This window comes from Chelonia mydas, chromosome 15 (genome assembly GCF_015237465.2).
Source record: "Chelonia mydas isolate rCheMyd1 chromosome 15, rCheMyd1.pri.v2, whole genome shotgun sequence".
NCBI lineage: Eukaryota > Metazoa > Chordata > Testudines > Cheloniidae > Chelonia > Chelonia mydas.
In genome coordinates this window covers 20,841,142-20,864,990 of record NC_057856.1, presented here as the reverse complement: position 1 = coordinate 20,864,990, position 23,849 = coordinate 20,841,142, and the positions used below count along the sequence as shown (strand labels likewise).

Sequence of the window (23,849 nt, the reverse complement as noted above, 5' to 3'; positions counted from 1 at the left end):
GTTACAGGTTGATATAGGTGATGCCAGTTTTAGATGGCATGGGTCGTGGAAGAAGAACAAAGTAATCTTTAAATAAAGTGTGTGCGTGTGTGTGTAAGTAAATGTACAGGTTTGGAACGTTATTTCCTTAAAGCAGATACTGCAGTTTTTACTAATCAAATACCACACTCAAAGGACCTGAGCAGTTACAGTCTAAAATGATAGCCTGTCTTCTCAAACTTTGTAGCAAGCTGAAATTCAAATTATGTGCTGTAATGGGACAATAAGTAATGGGACAATAAAATGGAACTGTCATGGCTTTCTCTCTGATCCCTGGTGTGTTGCAATTAATACTTTTCAGCCAGTTTCTCATTGTTGGGGATGTGAAAATGTCCTAGCTCAGTCATTTTTCCTTTGTGTTGCATATTTGAAAATTAGGTAAGCATTGTCATATTTTTCTCCCTTTTAATGACCAGTGACAGTAGTGAAACAGATCTTTTCAGACAGTTTGGACAAGCCTTACCCATCCAGTGAACAAAGACAAATCTGCCATCTCCCTTGTAGTCATTCCAGTATTCCTCTATAAACAGATTTTCCCCCCTCTTTAAATGTTATCATTGGAGATTTGCCATTAAAATGACCCTTGGATGAAAACAAGCCCTTTTCTGAAAATGGCATTGACTCTTAGAGGTGTCTTCTGCATTTTTTCATTTTAGTTGGGATTTCTGTGTATCATGTTTATTAGATCCCAACTTTTATCCACCTACAAGTTCAATGTGGATTTTTAATTATTTTTTTTAAATCACAGGCATCATTCCTCTACCACACGATTGCAGTTCTGCACTAGCGTAACTCCATTCATTTCAATGGGGGCCACTTGCCTATACACCATAAATACCTCATGTAGGGTGACCAGATGTCCCGATTTTATAGGGACAGTCCTGATTTTGGGGTCTTTTTCTCACCTAGGCACCAATTACCCGCCACCTCCTGTCCCGATTTTTGACACTTGCTATCTGGTCAGCCTAACCTCATGATCCGTTCTCCTGTATTCTCTGCTTGCAATCATGATTTCCATGGAGTTATATAGAGACAAAACTAGAATAATGCATTGGTGAACTGAGCTTATTTCTCCTTTGAACATATTTGTTGGTACTCAGATGACAGAGTGATTGCTTGGCGAGTACTGAATTTCCAATGGCAGAGGAGAAAGCTCACTGGTTTTTGTTTTTAATTTTTGGAAGGGCAGAAAAACCTAAAAGAACTATAGTGTAGTTTAAGTAAACTCTTCTGAATTAGGAATACTGACTAAAAATGCCTTTTTTATCTGCATACTGAGCAAAATAACACGGGCGTCCTCAACAACAAGGGTGGATGGTCCAAATCAATGCACTGTGTCACTTATACAATTGTTCTTCTTGCAGACTAAGTTGTCGTCTTCTGGGTCTTCTTCCCAAAAAAGTTTTGTAATATAATAAGATTCCAAACTACTGTGTACTGCATCTCATCATAAGACACTCAGTGGGTGATTCTGCCCTACCTCTGGCCCTTATATGTATAATGGTGTATAGAGACAATGAATAAACAGTCAGGGATCAGGGGAAAATTTCTCTGGTGCAGGAGCAGCATAGGGACAGCCTAAGTGACTGTGTGCTGCTTTCCCCTGCTCTCGTCCATAAGCCCTGGTGTATGGGGCATGCTTGGGTCAGGGCCATAGTACCAAGTGCCATAGGAATTCTGGGCTGCAGTGCAATCCATAAGCAGCTATAGGCAGGCTGCCATAAGTTAGAGCAGATTTGAGTCTTCTATAAATTATGTCAGGTGACGATTTGGTCTCTGGAGCAGTTGAGAATCCAGAGGCCTCAAAGATGACCTAAAGGTACCATTATCCTGACCCCCAAAACTGTGTCTTTTGTGCTGTCTCTCGCAGAGGCCATAGGACAGAATCTGCCCTTCAAACTACAGTGCACTGCTTGGTGCAAAGGGCAGCGTGAGAGCATCTGTATGTGTGGCTCTCTCTGTGCGGCTGGGTGTGCGCTCACGGGCGTAAGCACAAATTACAAAGCAGGAGTGTACCACTGCAGAGACACTCGTGTCCTGAAATGATTTGCTGCTGTCTTAGAGCAGATACTGTGGAATTACAGTGAAGATAGAAACAGTCTCTGCTACTTTGAGCTAGCACAGCTGTTGGTTTAGCTCAGCTAGTGGGTCACTTGTCCTAGAAGCCCAAGGAGCCATGGTTTTGTATTTCTTCTGTCAAACTACATTATTAATTGGCACAGATGCCGGCTCCTCTAGAGATGTACCCAGCAGTGACCACATCTGCTTGTGGTATAGGAACCTGTTGCTCTTGCAGCAGAATTGAGCTCACTTTTACCCCATGACACAAGCTGGGAAACATAATGTTGCTGCTTTCCATGTTGATATTGCTACATTTTTATTGCTTCCTCCTCCCACAGAAGACTTAAACAGTGAGTGTTCACAGACAAACACCACAGTTCTGTTTTCTGTGGGTCTTTATAGGGCTGGCAGAGCTTGAAGAAGGCTAGAATCCTTCCTTTCTTTCTTTCGTTCTTTCTTTCTTTCTTTCATCTAGGGTGGGCCACTGTCAACTCCTGATGGCCCTAAATTCAGCATGTATGGTTTCTAATTGCTTGTTATTATTTATTATTTATGGATTATCAATTTGTAATGTGGTGGTACTTAGGAGCCTCAGGCATGGACCAGGACCCTATTGTGTGAGGCTCTGTGTCCTCTGTGGCTCTGTGTCTCAGCTGTCCTGGTCTCACTAATATTCAAACTTCTGTCTTCTATCTTCCCGCAAGGGAGGTAGTGTGCTCTTATGGTTAAATTAGGGGATTGGGAGTTAGAGACTGGGGGCCGGATTCTGGGCTTTATCCTCCTTTGAAAACTCAGCCTAAGAGTTTTGTGAAAGACACAGCCCTTCTTTCCCCAACCGAATGGTCCCTCACTGAGTTTTCTTCCCCTTGTGGGCCTCTCCCCTGGACTTCCTTGATCTGGCCCCTGGACTTCCTTGATCTGGCCCTTAATTGTGAAGAAGGAGATGAGGTATCAAGTTTATTCTGCTAGAAGCAGAAAGGGAAGAAGCAATCAGATATATAGCTTCCAGGTCTGTGGGCAAAAGTAGCTCCTTCAGTTTAACAGAGGGTAAATATTATGCTAGATTTACTAATAAGACAGACTGGCTGAGAACATTGTAAGCCCTAGGCCTGAAAGAAATAAAGAGAAAAATCAAGAAAGAAGCAAAACAATGTGTGCTACATAACCAGACTTACAAGGATGGGCTTATAAATATCTGCCTCACTGCTCTCCAAACACTATAATAATCTGGTGGTAGTATTTCTTTGCAACTTGGCTCCATCCTCCCTACAGCTCTTCCTTACAGCTTCATTTAAACTAAAACCTCTCTATGTGAAAAGTTTAATGAGCAGATTACCTACTGTTTGATGACATCTTTCCCAGAACTCTTTTAAAAGACTACAAGGTCTCTTAAAAATGCTAATTAATAACTCGGCAGAAACCTTTGGAGACTTTAAGATTTGACTTGTCACAGTGAAAACTTTTTTAATAAGCAGCTGTGCAGCTGGGCTGCTGTGAAGAGAATGCTTCTTTAAAACATGACAAGTCCCCTCTGTAGCACTTTATGTCGATCGCTAGGAGACAGCGAGCTAATGGAGAACATGAATTCAAAGCAGAGCTGCTGGAAACAGCTGCTGTTGAGTGTCCTACTGCATAGTGTGACTCTCAGATGCTCCTTTACTTTATTCGTTTGGTATCTGATAAATTGTGGCTTCATTAAAAGAGAGTCTCTGTTGACTCTGTGTGGTGGACTTTTTCTTCTTTAAGTAGAAATTGTACAATGCCTGTGAGTTACGTGCTTACTCCTCCCAACAAATTCTCCCCACAAATTTCATTTTGTGCATGTCAAAGACATACTTATGGTCTCAGCAGGTCTATTTCCAAAGGGAGCCTTATAAAGTAAGCTCAGAATGTTAATTTGAAAATTGTAGTCCAAGGTCCCTAAGCAAAGTGCTCTGGCAAGCTGAAGGAAATCAGCAATTTGTATTAGTATTGCTGGTATTTTGTTACTGTATAAATAAAGCCCCCTCCGGATTGAAAGTCAATTTTAGCAACCTTTCTGGAGGCAATCTGAAACATTTGCCTCATCAGCCAGGGCCGGCATTGCAATGTCTCTGAAATACTCTTGCCACCAAAGTTAATTATTCATCCGTTTCTTAATTTGATTAAGATTGCATTTGAGAGGTGCATCTGCAATAGGGGCAGTTGGTTCCTAGTTTTTAACCCAACAGGAAGAAAAAAATGGTTTCACATGACATTTATTTTTGTTGGCACCTATTTAGAGTTGATTTACATCTAGGATGCAGTAGCCAGATTGTCTCTTGGTAGATCACAGTTCAGTTGTACAAATAGGGTCGCAAAATATGTAATTGTATGTGACTTCATGATATTAATGATTCTTTTGAGAACGGAGGTTTTTATAAAGGCTGATCAGAGGGGGCAGTGAAATATAACCTGCTACTGTGTCTGCATTCAGAGCAAGACTATAATTACCATGCCCCTCATTTCTACCAGACAGTCAAGGGAAAAAACAGCCTCATATTTTTATGTATGTACCATATAAAAGCAAAATAAACCCAACCCTGAATCCAACACAAATCTTCCTCTTCTTAAATAATTTGTCTCACCACACAAGGCAAAACACAGGGTGTATTTCATACCAGTAAGTAACGTTATAAAATGCAAACCCTAGTTTTGGGTAACATTCTCTACAGATTGCATTGTGCTCAGGGATCTTTTCTTGAGATCTTTAAAGTCACTATTTTTTTTGGCCTTTTTTTTAAAGTCAGGAACTTGTCTTTAAAAAAAGACACATTGATAATTGGAAAGAAAAAGGACAAAATAGTTTAACAAATCAACAAATGCCATTGCTTTTGGTGGCTATACTTGTAAAACTGTCAGCTGAAGTCTATAGCATTACAGATGTCTTCAGGATCAAAGCTGACAAAACATGACGCAAGTCTATAAGGTTTGGAAACTCAGCTCTCTGGCACTTTGTCTCTAAAGACAAATATTTTATATTATGAGATTTTTTTAAAAAAAGAATGTTTTAATTTAGTGCTTGTGAAAAATTCTGGCCTGTTTGGTCCCCGTGTACAAAACCAATAAATATCTGGGGAAAAGTCCAAAGAAAACATGGGGATCAACTAATTGAGGGGGACAAAGATTGAGAAAGAAGGGACAGGAGTACAGATTAAGGCCCAAAACAAGGGATCCAGAAAGAGGCATAGAACAGAGAGTCCTGGACAATGCCCACTGCCCTGAGAGAGAATCTACGGCAGTGGTTCTCCAAGTTATCTGATTCTGCCCCCCCTTCTTTGTGTCTGTAGGTGTTTACGCCCCTGCCCGCCACCCAAGCACATGTGCTGATTAAAAAAAAAAGCAAATCATGCAACTCTCACTAAATATTAAAAACAGTAAGGCATTGATTCAGACAGAGCCAATGATCCATTGTAATAAGAGCAAATCTACACTGTGGTTGATGCTTACAACTAAATGTACACATTGCGTCATAGCAAATGGATTGACGTACAGATGGCAACGACTTTGTATAATGCTATGCAAACTTAACAGAAATCTGTCAAAATGCACAGCGCCATCTAGAGTCAAAGGCACAGCACCATCTGAGGACCTGCTATGTCTGGAGGAATCAGCTTTGCTAGTTAATTCATTGCTCTGGGTAAAATTTGCTGTGTGCAGTAAGATATTTTTTCTCCCCTAAAGCTCCCCTTCCCCTCTGAATACATTCTGCCCCACACTCCTGTTGAGACCTCTGATCTAGGGAATCAGTGAATGCTAGTTTGACGGCCCTGGAGACTGAATCTTCTGTTTAAGCACAGAACAGATACAGCCTGGGTATGCACAGTGTAATGTGCCCGAGCTATCCCATGGAGGAGCCAGAGAGGATACTTCATAATTCCACGGCCCATTCCGTCTTTGGACAGTCTGAAGGGATCCCGAACATGATTGCCAGTTAGTGCCATATGTACTGGCGGTTTCTGTGATCTGGCATTTGTCTGTTGGGAACTAGATTTATATCAACAAATTAATTTTGTAACAATTTTTTAGCCACCCTTAGCTGGATTTGAACCAGTGACACAGAGGTGAAAGAGATATTCTGTCCCATCATAGAATTATAGAAATGTAGGGCTGGAAGGCACCTCAAGAGGTCATTTAGTCCATTCCCCTTATGCAAAGGCACGGTTAAATATACCTAGACCATCCCTAACAGATGCTTGTCTATCCTGTTCTTTAAAAACTCTAATGATAGGAATTCCTAGGTAGGAATTCTAGGTAACCAGTACCAGGTTTAACTATCCTTATAGCTAGAAAGTTTTTTTTTCCCCCAATAGCCAAACTAAATCTCCTTGCTGCAAGCTAAGCTGAATACTTCTCTTCCGACCCTCAGTGGACCTGAAGAACAATTGTTCCTCCTCTTCTTTATAACAGACTTTATATATTTTGTCCCATCCCCCTTAAGCTTCTCTTCTGTGACTAAACATGCCAATTCTTTCAACCTTTTCCCATAAGTTATGTTTTCTAAATATATCTTAATATTAACAACAATTATAACTTGCATTGGGTAATATTTTTGATTAGTGAGTAAAATTGTATTCGTTTTTTCATTATCATCATCATGATAAAGATAAGAGAATAAATGTTGTGCCTTAGGATTTCCAGGTTAGTTTTGTCCTTACAAGTCTCTGGAGTCATCTAGTCCCCTGAAACTTAGAGATAAATTTTTTACAGCCATGCACTTACTTTTCTTTCTTATGAGTAAATAACTGGGAAAAATATCAGCAGAAAATAATACTCTAGATGGATACAACTATGAAACTGTTGAGTGTTTTTGCTATAGAGTTATGGGCATTTTCAGGGAGAAAGTTGTCAACATGGGGGAAAAAAAGATGGAAGATCATCTGGACAGTGAGTTTTTGTTTTGGTGTTTTGAGAGTCTGTAAAGAGTGCCACTAGGAAACATCTGTATTTTATGTATTTATGATTACTAACACCCAAGGCTATATCAACTTGTATCTTAGCAATTCAACTTTCTACAGAGCATTACACGGTATGAAAATGACCCATACAGTCAGAGAAGTCATGAAGCAAAATCAGTCACAAGCAAGGAAAAATTCTTTGGTGAAATGGAACAATCCTGAGCCTTGGTCTCATCAGAATTCTTCACATATTGCTCAGGGTTGCCCTTGATGCTCTTTAATCTTCTTTCCTTTAGTTAGCTTCTTTGGAATGAAAAAGAAAGCCTTATGGCACAATATAATCTAGCTGCATCATTAATGGAACAGATGGTCATTTTTGTCTTGGACTACAAAATTGTATCGCTAGGTATCTGTCCTTTTTGGCAAGATTACCTGCTTGAATTTCATGTTTTACAATAAGCGATATTAAAAATCTGAAAAATCCACAAAAACATGACGAGGGGACAAATTTAAATGAAATCAGTGTATTAGGAATGATACTCTTTTTCCCCTCACCCTCAGGAAACTGTTTCTTTGTAACTCATGGTGCGTGGTCATTTGTGGTTCCAGGTCCCCTTTTAAAAAAATATGTATGTTATATTTCATAATGAGATCTATGTCTGGTTGGAACGTGTCATTGAGATAACAGCAGGTATGTATGAGAAGGCAGTAAAGAGCTGGTGCTTGAAATATGGTGTATCCACTCTCCCGCACCATTTTCTATGGCTATTCCAGTCTTCTGGAATAAGGCCCTGAGCCCCAGAGATCATCCCATGCCTTCCTATAGCATTGCATCCCACTCCCTGGAATTCACGTGGTAAAGAGCTTTTCTGTGTAATACCCATGCCCATTGATCACTATTGTTACTAGTTGGCATGTAAACTTCTCCTTGTCTGTCTCTGATCTGATGGTTTAGTTTTTTGTTTGAATGATAGCAGCCCACACATCTTTTCCAGCATATCCATGTGGCTGAAGGAGTATATTAATGGAAGATTGAGTACCAGAGCTTTGCCAGAGGCAGGTCATTACAAGACAGAGCTGGGGATTTATTAAGGGCCTAAGAGGCTGAGTACTTTCAAATCTCCATGGCTTCAGTGAGCTGAGGGTACTTGCCACCTCACAGAACTGGGCCCTAAATGAACCATTTTAGGTTTTAATGTATTCCTCACATCAACTGTTGTTGTGGACAGTAGTTTTCTTTTCATTCCTTGTTCTGAGGAATATAGGTTCAAGCCTGGAAATCCTAGATGCATGGAGCTCTCCTTGCCTTTAATAGGAGTGAGAGGTGTTGAGTGATTTGGAGTGTATACATCATCTTAATTCATTACTGTGGATAATTTCTGAGACTCATAAATTAGAGATGGAAAAGGCTTGTTAGGTAATTCTTGTTTATCTTTAACTTAACAAGAGTGAAAAAACTGAAGGCTTTGCCTTTATAAAAAAATAAAATAAAAACCTATGTTTACTTACTTCCATTAGGTGGATCCTCTGGGTCTCATATATTGACTCCCCAGACATGATAATAAGAGGTTACCTTTCAGTTACAGCCCTTATCTGCATTCCTTAATGCAAATGGTATCCCATGGTAGTGTAAATTTCAATCACTGGTGAGCAACTGTGACCTCTGGGTTGGGCATTTTCTGGCAGTTGGTGTCTGGCTGGAGGTATGGAGAGCCCAAGGCAGAGCTCTTAACCACTTGGAAATGTTGAGCCCAGTGGTCCTGTTTATCCAGTTGAAACTTACACTGTAAAATCCTAGCTCCCACAAAGCCTATGGACCGACAGGTGCCCCATAACAAAAGACATGAATGTCCTAGCAATCAGGGGATATGGTCTGTATGTTTTGTGCATGTACATCCCTGATCCAGAAACATCTCCTAAACCTTGCCCACCTCCCCCACAAATTATTTGTATTGCAGGAGTAATCTGAGGGGGGTGGCACACAGGGGGGCACAGTTGGGATGTTTTTGTAGGGTTAATGTGCACCCCTCTCTGTGGTCCAACATTTTGGCTCCATATTTGGAGCTAACCAAGTCAGTGGCAAGAAATGTGTCTTGTCTCTGGCTGAAAGAGAAAATACGAAAAGGCCATATCACATTTCCTAGGGACTGTAGTATCGTAGCAACGGTTGTCTGTCTCACTCCTGTGCTGCTGTATCATTTAATGTTTCACAGCTTTTCCTCAAGCGTGGAATCCATGCCACTGTAAAAATTACTGCCCATGAATTGGTACAGTTGTTGGATAATTACAGTACAAAAAATGTATATCTACAAAATACATCATTATTGACTCTATTTAGAGTGAACGGTTGCTTCTGCATAAGAATACGGGATTTTATCTCCCCCCCCCCCCCCAAGGACTTTTAATGGAAAGCTGATTATTAAAGCTGGTGAGAAATTTTTTATCAAAATGCTTTTTGTTGGAAAATGCTAATTTGTTGAAACTGAAACCCTTCATGGTGAAGGATCGGTTTCCACAAATTTCCCACATCAAAAAAATTATGCCAGAAAAGTTTCAAGATTATTAAAACATCCTTATTTTATTAAAACATCCCTATTTCTACATTTTTCAAGTGACAAATTCACTTTTTTTGGTTTGAAACAACCTTTTGTTTAGAAATATAAATTAATTTATTTGTTAGTTTTTTAAAAAGTGAAAAGGCCGTAATTGAAATGAAATGTTTTGAATTATCTAAACAAAACATTTTGTTTGACCGGATCTAGATGTGGAGTTTATGACTTTTAAACTGATTTACGATGGGGAATTTTTTATTTTTAATTCTTGCAGGATGGGAAAATGGTCCCCTGCCCAACTATCCTTTACTATATGTTAATAGTGCCTGGCTCCCTTAACTAGATGTGGCTTTTCTTGTCACTTTTCCTCCAAACTGAGGACTTTACATGGAAAATGAAAACACTGTTCCTGAATAATTTATGATCAACAGCAGAAACAGAGACTTTGTTCTACCCTAGCACTTGTGTTGGCAAAACTTTTTTGTTGGTCACAGAGGATGTGAAAAAACACACCCCTGGCCTACTTAAGTTTCACCGACTAAAGCACTGGTGTGGACAGCGCTGTCAGTGGGAGAGCTACTGCCGCTCGTTGGGGGTGGTTTAATTATCCCGGCGGGAGAGCTGAAGCAATACAGATTTGCCGCTGTAAGGTCCGTAGTGTAGACATAGCCAGAGTCCCTGCACTGAGGAACTAGAGAATATCCATGTCACAGAATGCATCACCTTAATGATCACCCTGATTAACACGGAGAGGCCAAGGATTCAGTGCTTATGGAAATTGAATTCCTTCTTTGCCCCTACAGAAGGTCCCTCCAGGTCAGAGTTGAGGGCGATGTGAGAGGTTCACATTTCTGCTGCCCGTGCTTTTGCTTGTTCTGTGATTCTGTGGAGGACTTCATATCACTAGTGCCAATCTGGCTTCTTTAACGGACACTACAAATACGACACATAAAAAAGATTACAGTATTGTTTGGAAACCACCTGTAAGCAGCCATGATTTACTGGCTGCCTTGGTTTGTCAGGTCTCACTATTGCGGAGCGCTGACAGCATTTATACGATGTAAGTTATTGCAGTGTGAGAGCATTTGCAAAGTGTCATAAAAGTTTTAAAAAAGCTAAACAACCCTTGCCTTTGTTTGTACAGCCTGGATAAATTGCTTTCTATTGCGTTATCTAATCTCAGGGTTGACACTATCACAGCAATGTAGATTGAACCAAACCTCTTCTGAGGAAATACAGTCATAGGAAATACAAGAGAGGAACCAAAATGACACAGAAATCTGAGAGCCCATGGTGTTTGACTTTAGGTTCAGATAGTTCAATACATTTCTCTTGCTAGAACTTGCTGATATAGGGATGTGTGCACAGGGGTGGAGCTACAGTCTAAGGAAGAACCAAAGCCACATTACCTGAATTACCACATAGAGTGGGCAGACCTTCACCAGAATATATGGTTCTCTAGCATACTAAATCAATTAATAGATAACATTTTTGTTTTCCCTTTTTGCACAGCTGACTCCTCAACACCAGATGGTGCTGTCATCCATCACTTACATCGGCTGCTCCCTGTCCATCTTCTGTTTGACTATCACTCTGGTCACGTTTGCTATACTGTCGTGAGTAATTTTAACTGTATACCTGCTGAGCAAATATCACCCTAAAAGTCTGGCAGTTTAATGCAAACATTTTCATTTCAGACCACCGAACTGGATATTTTCAGGTGTTCAAAGGTTATTAATTCCCTAAGCCCCTTTAATTAGATTCTACACATATATTTGTAACGGTTGGTTGTTCCTCAGTTTAATTTCCCAGAATGGGAAGGTCTTTAAATAGCAACTTACATCCTTGTAATATATATCCCATTTTGCTCTGGTTTTAGAATTTGAAAAGAGGGTTTGAGGCTGGTATCAGGGCTGATCCTGAGGTCGATGGGAGTTTAGCCTGAGTAAGGACTGCAGGATTGGAACTTCACGTTTGATTTTATGTTCATCCGAAGCAAGGCTGTATAAAGAGGCACGACAGGATGCAGGGGCAATGCTTCCTTCTTGTCGCCCATCCTCTTGTGCTGCAGGCATTTGGGAAGGGGTTATTAGAACGGCCACCGAAAGCCCAGAGAGAAGAGAATGCTGTGGCAAGGCCTCTGCACCAGCACTGCTTGAACTCTCACGGTGAAACACTGCACCTTCTGAGGTCAAGTTGAGTTTTGCAGTTGCATTCAATGGGGCCAGGGTAAGGAATGGTGGAAGCTCCCTAAAAGTCAGGGGGCCACCAGCTCCTGAACCATGGCCCTACTCCTTGTGCCGCCCCTTCTCCCTGAGCCCCCACCTTTGTGCTGCACCTTCCCCCGAAGCCCCACTTGTGCGCCACCTCTTTCCCCCAAGACTCTGCCCCCCTACCCCCCTGCTCGCTTCTCTCTGTTCCCTCCCCGCCATCACTCGCCCTTATGGCTGCTTTTAAAAGTGATGGGGCCATGGCCCCCGCCTTTTCTGCGGCCCCGGTGAGGATTTCACCCTCAGGGTTTAAGTGTGATGGAAGTGCTGCAAAGGACTTCTGCTGGCCCCACTGCATGGGGATGAATTTCACAGCAGGCTGGGAAGAGATTTTAATTTTTGGTTACGATGTTTTTTGCTTTCAGTCCACTGTGAATACATCGTTGCTTGCTGCTGCCTTATTTCTGTGGAGACGCTTCCCCACTCTTACTAAAGGCAACTTTATGGGGGTAACAATGTAATTGTTAATCAGCTTCTCTCTAGGATGCTCAGACAGCTCGCTAGTGACCTGTTTGGGGACTGATGCAGAGCCTTGCGTGGTCCTTTGCACAGGGGTGAATTCCACCCATTATTTTTTCAAAGAGCTTCGTCATCTAGACGTAGGGAAATGTGTAGTCACTCTTCTTCCAGCTGGATTTGCCTGCTCTACCATGTTTCTTTCATAGTTTAAGTGGCTGCCACTAACTTGTACCTAAAATTAAGGTTGAGTCAATTCTATACTGAGCCCGAAAAATTATCCAAGAGTCTTCTCAAAGCAATTTCTGAGTTGTGTTACTTGAGCCTTGACTTAGACAGTGAACAAAATACAGAGGGCAGCACACTGCAGTATAGAGACCAAAACCAAGGTGATGAAAATGAGAATAGGATGCACTCAGAAAGGACCCACATCATGCCAGCCAATTTGTTTACCACAGTGAGAATTCAGACAGAGAGTGAGACTCCCAGGGATGGATACAGAATATAATTTGGGGAGGTAGCAATTAATGCTGCATTTCCATATTCATAGATAAGTCACCCACCTGTAGATACTAGCACAATGCAGTATTATAAAAATATGGAAATGATGGGATTGATTCTCCACTCACTCACTTTGGTGTAACTCCTGTGACTTCACTGGAGTTATTCCTGGTTTACATCTGTGTAAGTGAGATGAAAATCAAGCCCAGTGTAGTTAATTGTGAAGAGCGGTAAGATGATTTGGCTATGAAAGATACCAGGTACAACCACATTAACACAGAAACTAATTGTTAAAAATGGAAATGGATTAAAATTCCATTTACATATTTAAAGAAAACCCCAACATCCCCAAATTGCTTGTTACTCTTCTGAAGAATCTATAGCCTAGACCCTGATCTCAAGTTTTATTGCCTAAAAGATGGTCTAGATAATACTTAGTCCTGCCATGAGTGCAGGGACCTGGACTTGACGACCTCTCAAGGTCCCTTCCAGTCCTATGATTCTATGTAGAACTTTAGAATTGACGCTGAAATATAAAACACTCAATAGGCTATAATCCTACATTGGCAGATAGGAATGGGCAAGATGATGGAATAAATCTTTCCTAAGTCTAATTTATATGAATTTGGCGTATATTTTTCACACAGAACTGAAACAATTATATCACATCATCCTACCTTTGTTTTCAAGCTCTTACTCTACCTCTGCTGGCCTCGTTTTCAAACAGTCCCTTAGTAGGACAAACAAATCCAACAAACCAAGTGAAATTCACTCCAGTGCTTGTGCTAAAGCCCTCTGCACAACTTCAGCCTCCTGTTAGTAATGTGAAAGCCCTTTAGTGGTCTCTCTGCCCTGGAAGACTTTTGCCATCGAGCTCTTGAGACAGTTAGGAGGATGAAATAGACATTTATCATTGTTTATTATTTGTATAACAGCAGTATCAACTGAAGTCAGGGCCCACTGTGCTCGGTGCTGTACAAACGCACAGTAAGATACAGTCCTTGCCCCAAAGAACTTACAATCTAAATAGATAAGGCAAAGGACGGGAAGGGAAACAGAGGCACAGAGAGAGGCAGTGACTTGCCCAAGGTCACACACCAAATCAGTGGCAGAGCTGGGAACAGAATCCTTGTCCATTGAGCCCAGTCCAGGGCCTTAGCCACTAGACCAACTGCCTCCTAATCATTCAAGGGCTTATCTGTTCACTCAAGTGTAATTTCTGAGCATCCTGTTAAGAGGACCAGGTTTAGAAGCTGGATTATATGAGGCATTTATTGCCCTACAGCAACAACAAAACACTAGTTGTCATGTTTGTTTAGTTTGTTCCAACACTGTGATATTCCTTCTAAGTCTCCTGGTCTGAGAGGCCATGCATGGACGCACTGTGCCCAGCTGGGGCTCTGAGGCACTATGATAATATAACACATGGAAACACCAGTTCTCAAAGGGCTCCAAAGGCTACATGTGTGTTCTTGGGCAGTCAGCACCTTTGCTAGTGGGAGATCTACTCCATGGATCCCTCGCTGCTTCTGACTGTGAGAGCAGAACAGCAGATGGGAGAAGGTTTGGGAAGGAAAGGAGCTATGTTACTTCATACAGCTCCCAGGAAGACACCTGGGCTGTGGAGCCTATAGGGAAATGGGAAACATCAGAAGACTTAAAAGAAGAGCTTGGACACAGCTTATAGTCACAAGGCTGAGTTACACCATTCATACATAGCATTTCTTTGAAACCATGCCATGTCACTTAAAATAATTTGATTAGTTTTTACTGGAGGACAGGGCCTCATTGGACAACTGAAGGGAAATGTTGCAAACTAGTTTTAAATGGCTGTGAGCTGAGCAGAGTGGAATCTATTGAGTTCTTAGCTTCTGTACACACTGGCAACAGATGGCCAGTGTCTAAGAGTGCTGCAGCCTTACTTGCTTTCTGGATTGGATGCTTCAGTTTATGTCTACATGAAGTTCATAACTAGAGAGACACTGGCACTGTGCAACACTACGTATCTTTGAATTACTTGTAGGACATAGATAGACAGACCTCTATGTCTCTTCAATAAACCCTTGATATTCTAAATGGATGTTGGCTAAAATGATGACAAAAAAAGCCAACACGACAAAAAGCTATACTTGTTTTCCACCTAGTCTGTGTCATTGTGTCATCTGGTGGCGGGCATTATATGATGTATCATCATGAGCAGTTGGCAATGCAGCGAGATGTGTAGGAAAGATGGAAGTGCCTATCTTTGTGTACAGACAGTACCATCATTCATGATGCCAAACATCCAGCCCAGTTACTGAAAGGGTTAAAACTGATAGATAGGGACTGGCAGGCACTGGATTAGATAAGAAAATCTGCTGTCCCTAAATCTTCTTCTCTTTTTAGAATCAAATTATGTTGAGGATCTGAAATATTCAGACAAGTGGAGGTTTTTCACTTCCTGGTTGTGGCTGGGAAACAAAGCAAGAGTGCCAGAAAACTTTTAAGAAAGTGTGTTCTCTTAGGATTTTCAGCCTGCTTTTCTAGAGCTAAGAGAGAAAGGTTCAGACTTTTTGTATTGTGTTAATGCCCAGGTGACATCACCAGGGTCAGGGCCCCTCTGAGCTAGGTATTGCACAGATACACAGAAAGATACAGTGCCCGCCCTGCCCCGAAGCTGGCAATCTTATCCAAGTCAAACCTAAATCTGAGCCTTTTTAGGGTCACTCATTCCTACTGAAATAGGCATAAAATGCTTGTGTTGAATACAAGTTAAAATCGAGCTGTGATGTCATTTGGGCTGGATTCTGCTAGATGTGGAGGGTCTTCTGCAAGGTGCTGATCTGCCTCTGTGCCCACTGACATCCTTCAGCGCTCAGCACCTTGCAGGATCGGGCCCTTTATTAATACTCTTCCACCCATTACTAGTAGAGCTACTTAATGTGCACCTCGATCCTTTTGGTTTGTTCAGTGTTGTGTCAGCATATTGGGGAACCTGATTAAACACAGCTTAATCCTGAAGGAAGAAAGAACTCAAAACCGCATCATAAAAAATAACCCCATGCAAATAAATCATAAATGTATTACTGCTTCTTGGAATATTGTTTTACTCATGAGCCTTTCCTCCTTCGCCCAGCTCTGTCAGCACCATGCGTAATCAGCGCTACCACATCCACGCCAACCTGTCCTTTGCCATCCTGGTGGCTCAGATCCTGCTTCTCATCAGCTTTCAATTCAGCCCTGGAATGGTAAGTATTGAAAAGCACATTTTGCCTTTTTTTTTTTTTTTTGGCAAGTCATCTCCATGAACGTAAATACAGCCTGCCAAGAGCAAGATTGTGTGTATTACAACCTTTCTCTTATTTTAAACACACCTCTAAGCCAAAAATCCTAACCCACAGCACAAGACAAAGCAAGTTAAAGGCTTTTATACCCCCAAACTATTTTATCACTGCATCCGTCCGTGCTTGGCATTTGAAAAATAAAAACAGAGATGCTGATCATCAAATGTATGAAACTATTTCTATTCTGTTCCATTCTACCTAGATTCTCATACTGCCCTCATCACCATAGTGTCCAAACACCTTAGTGCATTAATTAATCTAACTAACATCTATCACGTTTGGTTCATCCTTTCTCTCCAGGGAGGAAATTGCATGCGCTGTAGCATTTTGTATAGGTAGGATTTTTTCCCAGTATGTCCATATTGTATTAGACAAGGAAAATTGAAGAAGTGCCCCTTGCATTTTGAGTGGAAAGAGTTGAGGTTTCTGGTGGTCCTAGTTCCTGTGGCAGTTAAGTTCTTCAGTCTTGGACTAGCTCCTGAGAAAGCTCTGTCTCCTGCACAGATGAGCTTTACTTGTGTGGCAGAAAGTTCTGTTGTGCTAAGGAACATAATTGTTGACCACAGTCCTTATCGTGGAGTTTTAGATGATTTTTTGGCTGTCATGGCCTTAGGCAATTTGAGCAAATTGAAGATAAGGACCAAGACCTTAAACTTGATTCAGTATTCTATGGAAAACCAGTGCAGAGAGTGAGGACAGGTTCGATGTGCTTAGGATAGCCATGCTGCTGAAGAGACGCGCTGCAGGGTTCTGCACTGGCTGGAGTTTCCTAAGGGCTGATGGCTCCTTGCCCCAGGTATAAGCATTATTGTAGTTCAGTTGGAAGGTGATGAAGGTGTGCATAACCAAAGCCAGGTCATCGTCTACCAATATGGGACAGAGTTTCTTAGCCAGGCAGAGATGGTAGAGAGCATTACTTGAGGGTGCTGCTTTGTGAGTATGGACTGAATTGACCAATTGTAGGTGTGTACCTGTTTTCAGGAAGGGACCGCTCCCACCTTGAAGTTCTTATAAGACTTTGAAAGCAATGTACTAACTTTTCATTTAAAACTATGGGCCATATTGAACCCTGAGATGTACTGGTCTTCAGTCTATGGACACATCCTGCAGATGAAAAGTTCCTTGCTCCAAGCAGCTGCAGGATCAGGACTGATACCATTTGTTAGACCAGAATAATAGGGATGTGCCAAGTTACCCACAACAGATGTAATGAGCAAATAGATCTGGCTTCCCACCAGAGGAAGAACATGTAATTTGTTACCATTGATGTACTGGTGTTTGTGGCTTTTATTAAAAAAAGCTATTTAAAATTAACACAGGATCCTAAGATGTAAATTCCCTCCTGCATCAGGAGAAAACAAAATCTTATTTTTAGATAATGTTCCACAGCACTTCAGATTTTTAATAGAACAAAACTTGGCTGCTTTGGAGATCAGCGGCTGTACCATACTGCTTTTGACAACCAACATGCAGGTTCTTATTCATCTGTCATTCTTTCTGTTTTCAGTACAAGCACATATGAGAGTTGTGTGCTTTTCATTCGGGCAACACAAAACATAGGTAAATTTGTATTCAAATCAACTGGCATCCTGTGGGCTTCTGGTAAGTTGTTAATATCTGGCATTTACAGAGTTTTCATCTGAGGATCTAAAAGCACTTTGTAAAACTGGGTATCCTTATTTTCATTTTACAGAAGAGTGATCTGAAACACAGAGAGGGCAAAAAATAGTAGAAGATCACCCAGTGAATCAATAGCAGAGCCAGGAATAGAATATAGGGAATCCTGATTTCTAATATCACACCATCTGGAGTCGTCATAGAATCTCAGGGTTGGAAGGGACCTCAGAGGTCATCTAGTCCAACCCCCTGCTCAAAGCAGGACCAATCCCCAATTTTTAGCTGAGATCCCTAAATGGCCCCCTCAAGGATTGAACTCAGAACCCTGGGTTTAGCAGGCCAAATGCTCAAACCACTAAGCTATCCCTCCCCCTGTGGGAGGGAAGGAAGGAAGGATAGTCCATGGGCTATACTTTTCTCACTAGTGGTCCATGCTGCCCTTCTCTCACCACATCTGCCAATATGGCCCTGTGTTTCTCATGTCTTGGCACCCTTGCATTAGATGATGATGATTTTCAGGAGCAGTGTCATTTGTGGAGCCATGGCATTTGTCTCTCCACCCATGTGTCAGTCCCTGACGTGCACAGCTCAGGGATGAAGGTTGACATAAAAACATGAAAGAAAAATGAACAAGTCACTCCAAATTTCCTATCAGCTGAAACCTTAGCAGGTCCTGAGTGAATATGATAAGGTGCTGGGGAGAAAATGACAGCGAATGGTTTAACTTTAGATGGAAAATAAAATGCAGACTGCAGAAAACAGCAACAGTGATACAATCGGAAATAGAAAACAAGGGAAGCCTCACACTAAAATAATGCTCAATAGATCAGGAAGGCTGCTAAAACTTCACCTAGAGGACAGTCTTGGGGGAAATAAAATACATATAGGGAATAAAACAACATTGACAAAAAAGATGATCTCATTGTCATGGTCTCTCTCTTGCAATTTCCACTGATACAGGGTTTTGAACAAAAGCCCTTTGGCTCCTCACCTGCTCTCCCCACCTAGTCTTTTAAAATGCTAAGAATTCTCAGTTGCCTTTCTGGTGAAGGCTCCTTCTTTCTGGATGGCTGTTGCCAAAGCTGACCATGTTCATCAAGCTCTTGGCCTCTTATGGTACTGTGGCCCTGTCTGCACGCATACACGGATGGTTTAATTAAATCTGTTTAGTTAAGCTTATTCAGTGAAACCGATGCAAACTCCTGTGTAGACACTAATTTCATTTTAAGAGTTCTGTATTTCAATTTAGCTTAAACCTTCTCCAAGTTGACTTGAGCTAAACTGAACTAAGCCTGCTTTAAACCAGAATTAGAACAAAGCTGGTTTAACTGAACTGCTTTAATATCACCCCTTAAGTAAAGTGGAGCAACTTTGCCTACAGACAGTCCCTAAGCAGAAGCTCTGTAGGTGCAGGAGGAAATTTGCATCCTATGGCTTTGATTCTCCAATGCCCTGGGCTTTGTGCCGTCATTTAAATGGGCATGAAGTGCTTCCAAATCAGAAGGGTAGCACTGTACACTCACTTTGCCCTGATGTAAACATAATCTAGGACAAAGGAGAAATCAGCCTGTCAAACTGTTACTCAAGTTTACTTTCCTTTTCTCCTTTGTATTTTTAGCTTCAGGTATTCCCAGCACACCTATTTTAGTTAGTCAGTGCTCTAGATAGTGGGAAATTAAAGGCGCGAATTGATGTGAACCAATTTCAAGATAATTCCTTTCTTCCTTCCAACGCCTGCAACAATTTTTTTCAACATTTATTTAATTTCCCCTTCTGTGAGTCTAGAAGGGGCAGTCGGCGCCTACGATTTAATGGCTGAGCGATAGTAATGGGGTCTTATTCTTTTTCTTCATCCAGCTCATACAATTAAAATAGCAATTAAGAATAATCAATTTTAAAATTAATAACAGCAGAATATGCAGTAAGTAAAAACTTTCAAGTACACGGTATGTTATTCCATGCACAAATATCAGCCATTTTCATTCTGTCACCCAGATTATATTTATTTTATATTAAGAAAGCAACAAAGCAAGGAAAAAAGTCTCCCTAAGAGAGCACAGTATGCTTGTCTCTTCTATAGATGGCTGCAGCCAAGCACAAAATGGCCACTGCCTCCACAACAGTTAGGGGTCTTTTCTCCATTTAAAAGTACAGGAAACAGCATGTCATATATACCATATGAATCAAGGCCTGGATTTGTTCCTGGTTTTGCCATTTACTTTCTCTGAGACCTGAGCCAATGTATGTAGCCTCTCTGGGCTTCAGTTTCCCCACCAGTAAAATAAGGATAATTATATGTACACATCATTATAAAGGTCTTTAAGAGCTATGGATGAAAAGCTCCTTGTAAGTATTAACTACATGATTATTATTGTTTTCATTTGTTGCTGTGTTTGGATGGAAGATCCTTGGTGTTACAATTCATCCTTTTTATTATTCATGTGTCCTTGAAAGCTTTTACTTACTGAGTATTCTGCTGTTACTAATTTTAAAACTGATTACCCTTAATTGCTATTTTAATTGCATGGGCTGGAGGATACTGCACAAAAGAGAGAGAATTTACTCTCGGTGCTGTGGTTTGCTTCATCTTCTCTTTCTGCTAGAGATGGGCCTATCTAGTTAAGGCAAAAAAATTTCTATAAATCCTATATGCAACACAATGGTGTCTCTCACTCTTCAAATCCAAGAAGCTGGGACAGGATATCAGGGGAATCACCCAAAATTGCCCTGTTCTGAAACATCTGGCACTGGCCACTGTCAGAAGACAGGATACTGGGATAGATGGACCATTGGTTTGAATATTTTTATGTTCTTATATTTTCAAATAAAGTGTCAATTAGGTCCGTGTAGCCAAACTAAGTACAGCAAAGGCCTGGGAGTGGCATTATGTCAACAGATGACGCAGCAATACCTGAAATTACCACTGCCCTTGGATTTTATTCAGGATCTCTCTAACCCACCATGGAATCTGGGTGCTTCACTTGGATACCAAAGAGAGCTGCATGTAGCCCAGTGTTTGTGCCAATCAAGCAGATCTCAGTTACATTACCTGTCCATTTGCCATTTCTACTACATTAATTTCGTAGGGTGGGCACAAGTTTAGTCAATTCCATTATAACCATAAAACAGAGGAACTCTTTCCCTTAAATGTATTTAGCTCCTTGTAGAAAATTTAATCCCTAAGATTTAAACAATAGGGATAAACTGGCATTATATGTTCTAGAGCTCTCAGTACGGAATTAATCCTAAAGTCACCTGGGCCATTTTCTTAGAGATGATAGCTTCCGCACATACCATATTTTCTCCTACTGACAGGCACATCAAGCATCTTTGCCATCCAAACAGTGGCAGCCAGAGTGGATTTTTAAAAAAAATTAAAAATGTATGTTTTCACATGCTACCAAAAAAAAAAAAAAAAGAAGCAGCATCCAGCAGCATCCAGAGACCTGCATGTTTGTAAGGCAGAAGCACATGTATTTACACAAAATAAAATGAAGTCTACAGTGACCTAGAGGCAGTAAATAGCCTTATGTTTTACTGGCAAAACCCAGTGTGTATCCACAATTGTTTGAAGTTCTGTAGTGGGCATATTGAGCTGTTTTTCACTCTGTGCTCCTCTGAGCAGTACTGAACCACAGACACAGGAAAGAAAGGATAAAGCGACTCCGCAAGACGAGGAAAAAACAACTACCTTTACTTAGGCTACCGTCCTACGGGCATCTACCTAAACTGAAGATCAAATGAGGAATGCAGCAGTATAGCAGTATATAGAAACAGCACATTTTCATGGTGGTGGGTTTTTTGGTTGTTTTTCTTTGGTACTGTAGCAAAACTGCCACTCAAGTTAGAAGCACCATCACAAGCTGGATTCAGACAAGTGGCCCAAACGAACCTGTATTCATACTGCAGCCATGGATTGCGTCAGTCTTAATTTCCTTTGCTTCCACATTGGTTTTGCTTCGCTCAGCCACTTGCTGTTTCTGACACATCTGGTTGGCTGGGCAGCAAATGGATAGCTCACATTTTACAGATCTAGCCTCTATTGTAGGTTGGTTTTCTGTTGCATTTATTTTCTTTTGGGGGTGGGGGCAGCTTTCTTGTGTAAATCAGGTAGAATTTAAATGGACTCCATGTTATTGTTTGGCCCCTGATATTATGATAAAGAACTGAACCAGGATATTTTTTGTAGGTTTCATCAATGAACAGATCCAGTTGTGGTCCAATGTCACCAAAACATTTCAGAATTCCTTATGTATTAGTGGTATTGTTTGTTTGTATACTGATTTGGGTGTCTTGAAAGAATAGTGGGTCAGACACCAATCTCACATCCGTTAAATTCACCGTTATTTTGTTGCAGTCAGTGGAGTTTTTATGGATTTGTTATCGGTATATCAGAAAAACAGGAACTATGTCCCTGCTCCAGTGTAGAACCTCTAGAATGCAGCTCAGATAGGGCTAGGAGAGTTCAGCTCTCATTACATTATCGAGTCTCTACACACCCACATAAAGGGTGAAATGCCACAACATGGCAGCTAAGCTAATACAACAAAGGGAACTGCGTATTTACATTTGAAAGAAGTGGAGAGAGCAGACTGGTTCCCATTGGCAACGTTATTTCTGCACATAGGCATCCAGGCAATTGAAGCATGACTGTGGGCTTTGCCCAGGTGAAGGAAGGACACTAGGAAAGAAAATAATAACTGCTCTTTTGTCTTCTCACTTAAATGGGTTGTAAACTAGCAAAGACCCCTGTGAAATGCAGTAGGTGTCTAAAAGGTTTTTTGAGTGACGTTGTCAAAGCAAAGCAATCCAGACATCATCAGTGTGCTGGAAAAGATGCAATATGGAGACGTATCTGGGATTTATTCCAAGAAGGAGGCCTAAAATATACCTTAACCTAAAGCGGACGAAACAAGTGTGTCCTGCAGTAAATAATCTGCAGCCACATCTATCAGATGGCCATGTAACGAGAGAAACTAGGTATGATGGGACAGCCTTGCAAAGCAATTAACGGTGGAAGAGCAATGGGCTGTGTGCATACATGAGGAGTGGGGAAGAGCAAGGGATTAGGTTTTGCTGTTTTTATAAGACAGGCAGTTATGGGATTTGGCACAGAAAGTATCTCTTTGAGGAATAATCAGCGATAACAGTTATGGTCTCAGCCCCTTAGGGAAAGTTGACAATTAAAGCCCATGCTTATATTGCCTGTATTCTGTATGACGCTCATAAACATTGTCTAATTCAGCTGAATATGACCTAAGAAGAATGTTTCTAGTTCAGCTACATACTCCTAGCGCTGGCATTTCTTTCTTTGTCAAGAATTCATTTATCTTCAAAGCATTTTATAGATAAAACTGAAATTACTATTTCTCTTTACCTAAGTTGGACTCTCCTACTTTCTGGATGCCATGTTGGCCTGTGAGAATATTACTGTGTCCAACTGGGTTCTAAACGTTATATTATTCACAAAAATGCAGCCTCCCCTGGACCCTTCTCTATGGTCATCACTTTTCCTTTTCCCAGAATTTCTCTGGCTCACTGTGCTACACACACCATCAAGGAGTGTTTGAGATGTCTGAAAGAACTCAGTAGCCATGACTTCTTGTCCTCCTTCTTGTCCACTAGACCCATTTCTGGCAAATATGGCTTTGTACACTGGGCACTGTAACTTACTCTGGGAAATTGATGCTATTGGACAGGCAAGTGTGTAATACAAGCTAGATGACTACCATAAGTCAATTATAACTCATGACCCAACTATGGCTCATTATAAGCCAATTCTGACACTTTTTAGCATGTAATATAGTGAATGGAGAATCTTGTGAGACTTGCTGAATTGCTAATTGGGACAGACACAATTGGAAATACAATAAGTTTGAGTCTAAATGTCCTATTTTAAATATGAGGAACAGCAGACTAAGGAGGGACTCACTGGCAAGATAAAGTTAGAAACTAAGGCCCAGAGTTTTAAAGGTATTTAGGTCTTGCTGTGCTTAGCATTGCAATGCCTAACCGATTTAGGATAGTCAGTGGGATTTGGGCTCCTAAGTGCCTAAATCATGTTTGAAAATAAAACTTAGGCTCCTAAACCAGTTAGGTGTTGTAATGCTGCAC

At 41.1% G+C, this 23,849-nt stretch overlaps 1 protein-coding gene across 5 annotated transcripts in view; it reads left to right on the top strand.

Moving 5' to 3' along the window:
* Window positions 1-23,849, top strand: part of ADGRD1 (adhesion G protein-coupled receptor D1) — a 259,123-nt gene that overhangs the window by 161,798 nt on the left and 73,476 nt on the right. For all 5 annotated transcript variants that reach the window (XM_027817275.3, XM_043529403.1, XM_007054972.4 and 2 more), the window contains 2 exons: window positions 11,081-11,184; window positions 15,911-16,022. In XM_027817275.3, coding sequence (XP_027673076.2) covers window positions 11,081-11,184; window positions 15,911-16,022 — 216 coding nt within the window. The remainder of the gene's footprint in view (window positions 1-11,080; window positions 11,185-15,910; window positions 16,023-23,849) is intronic.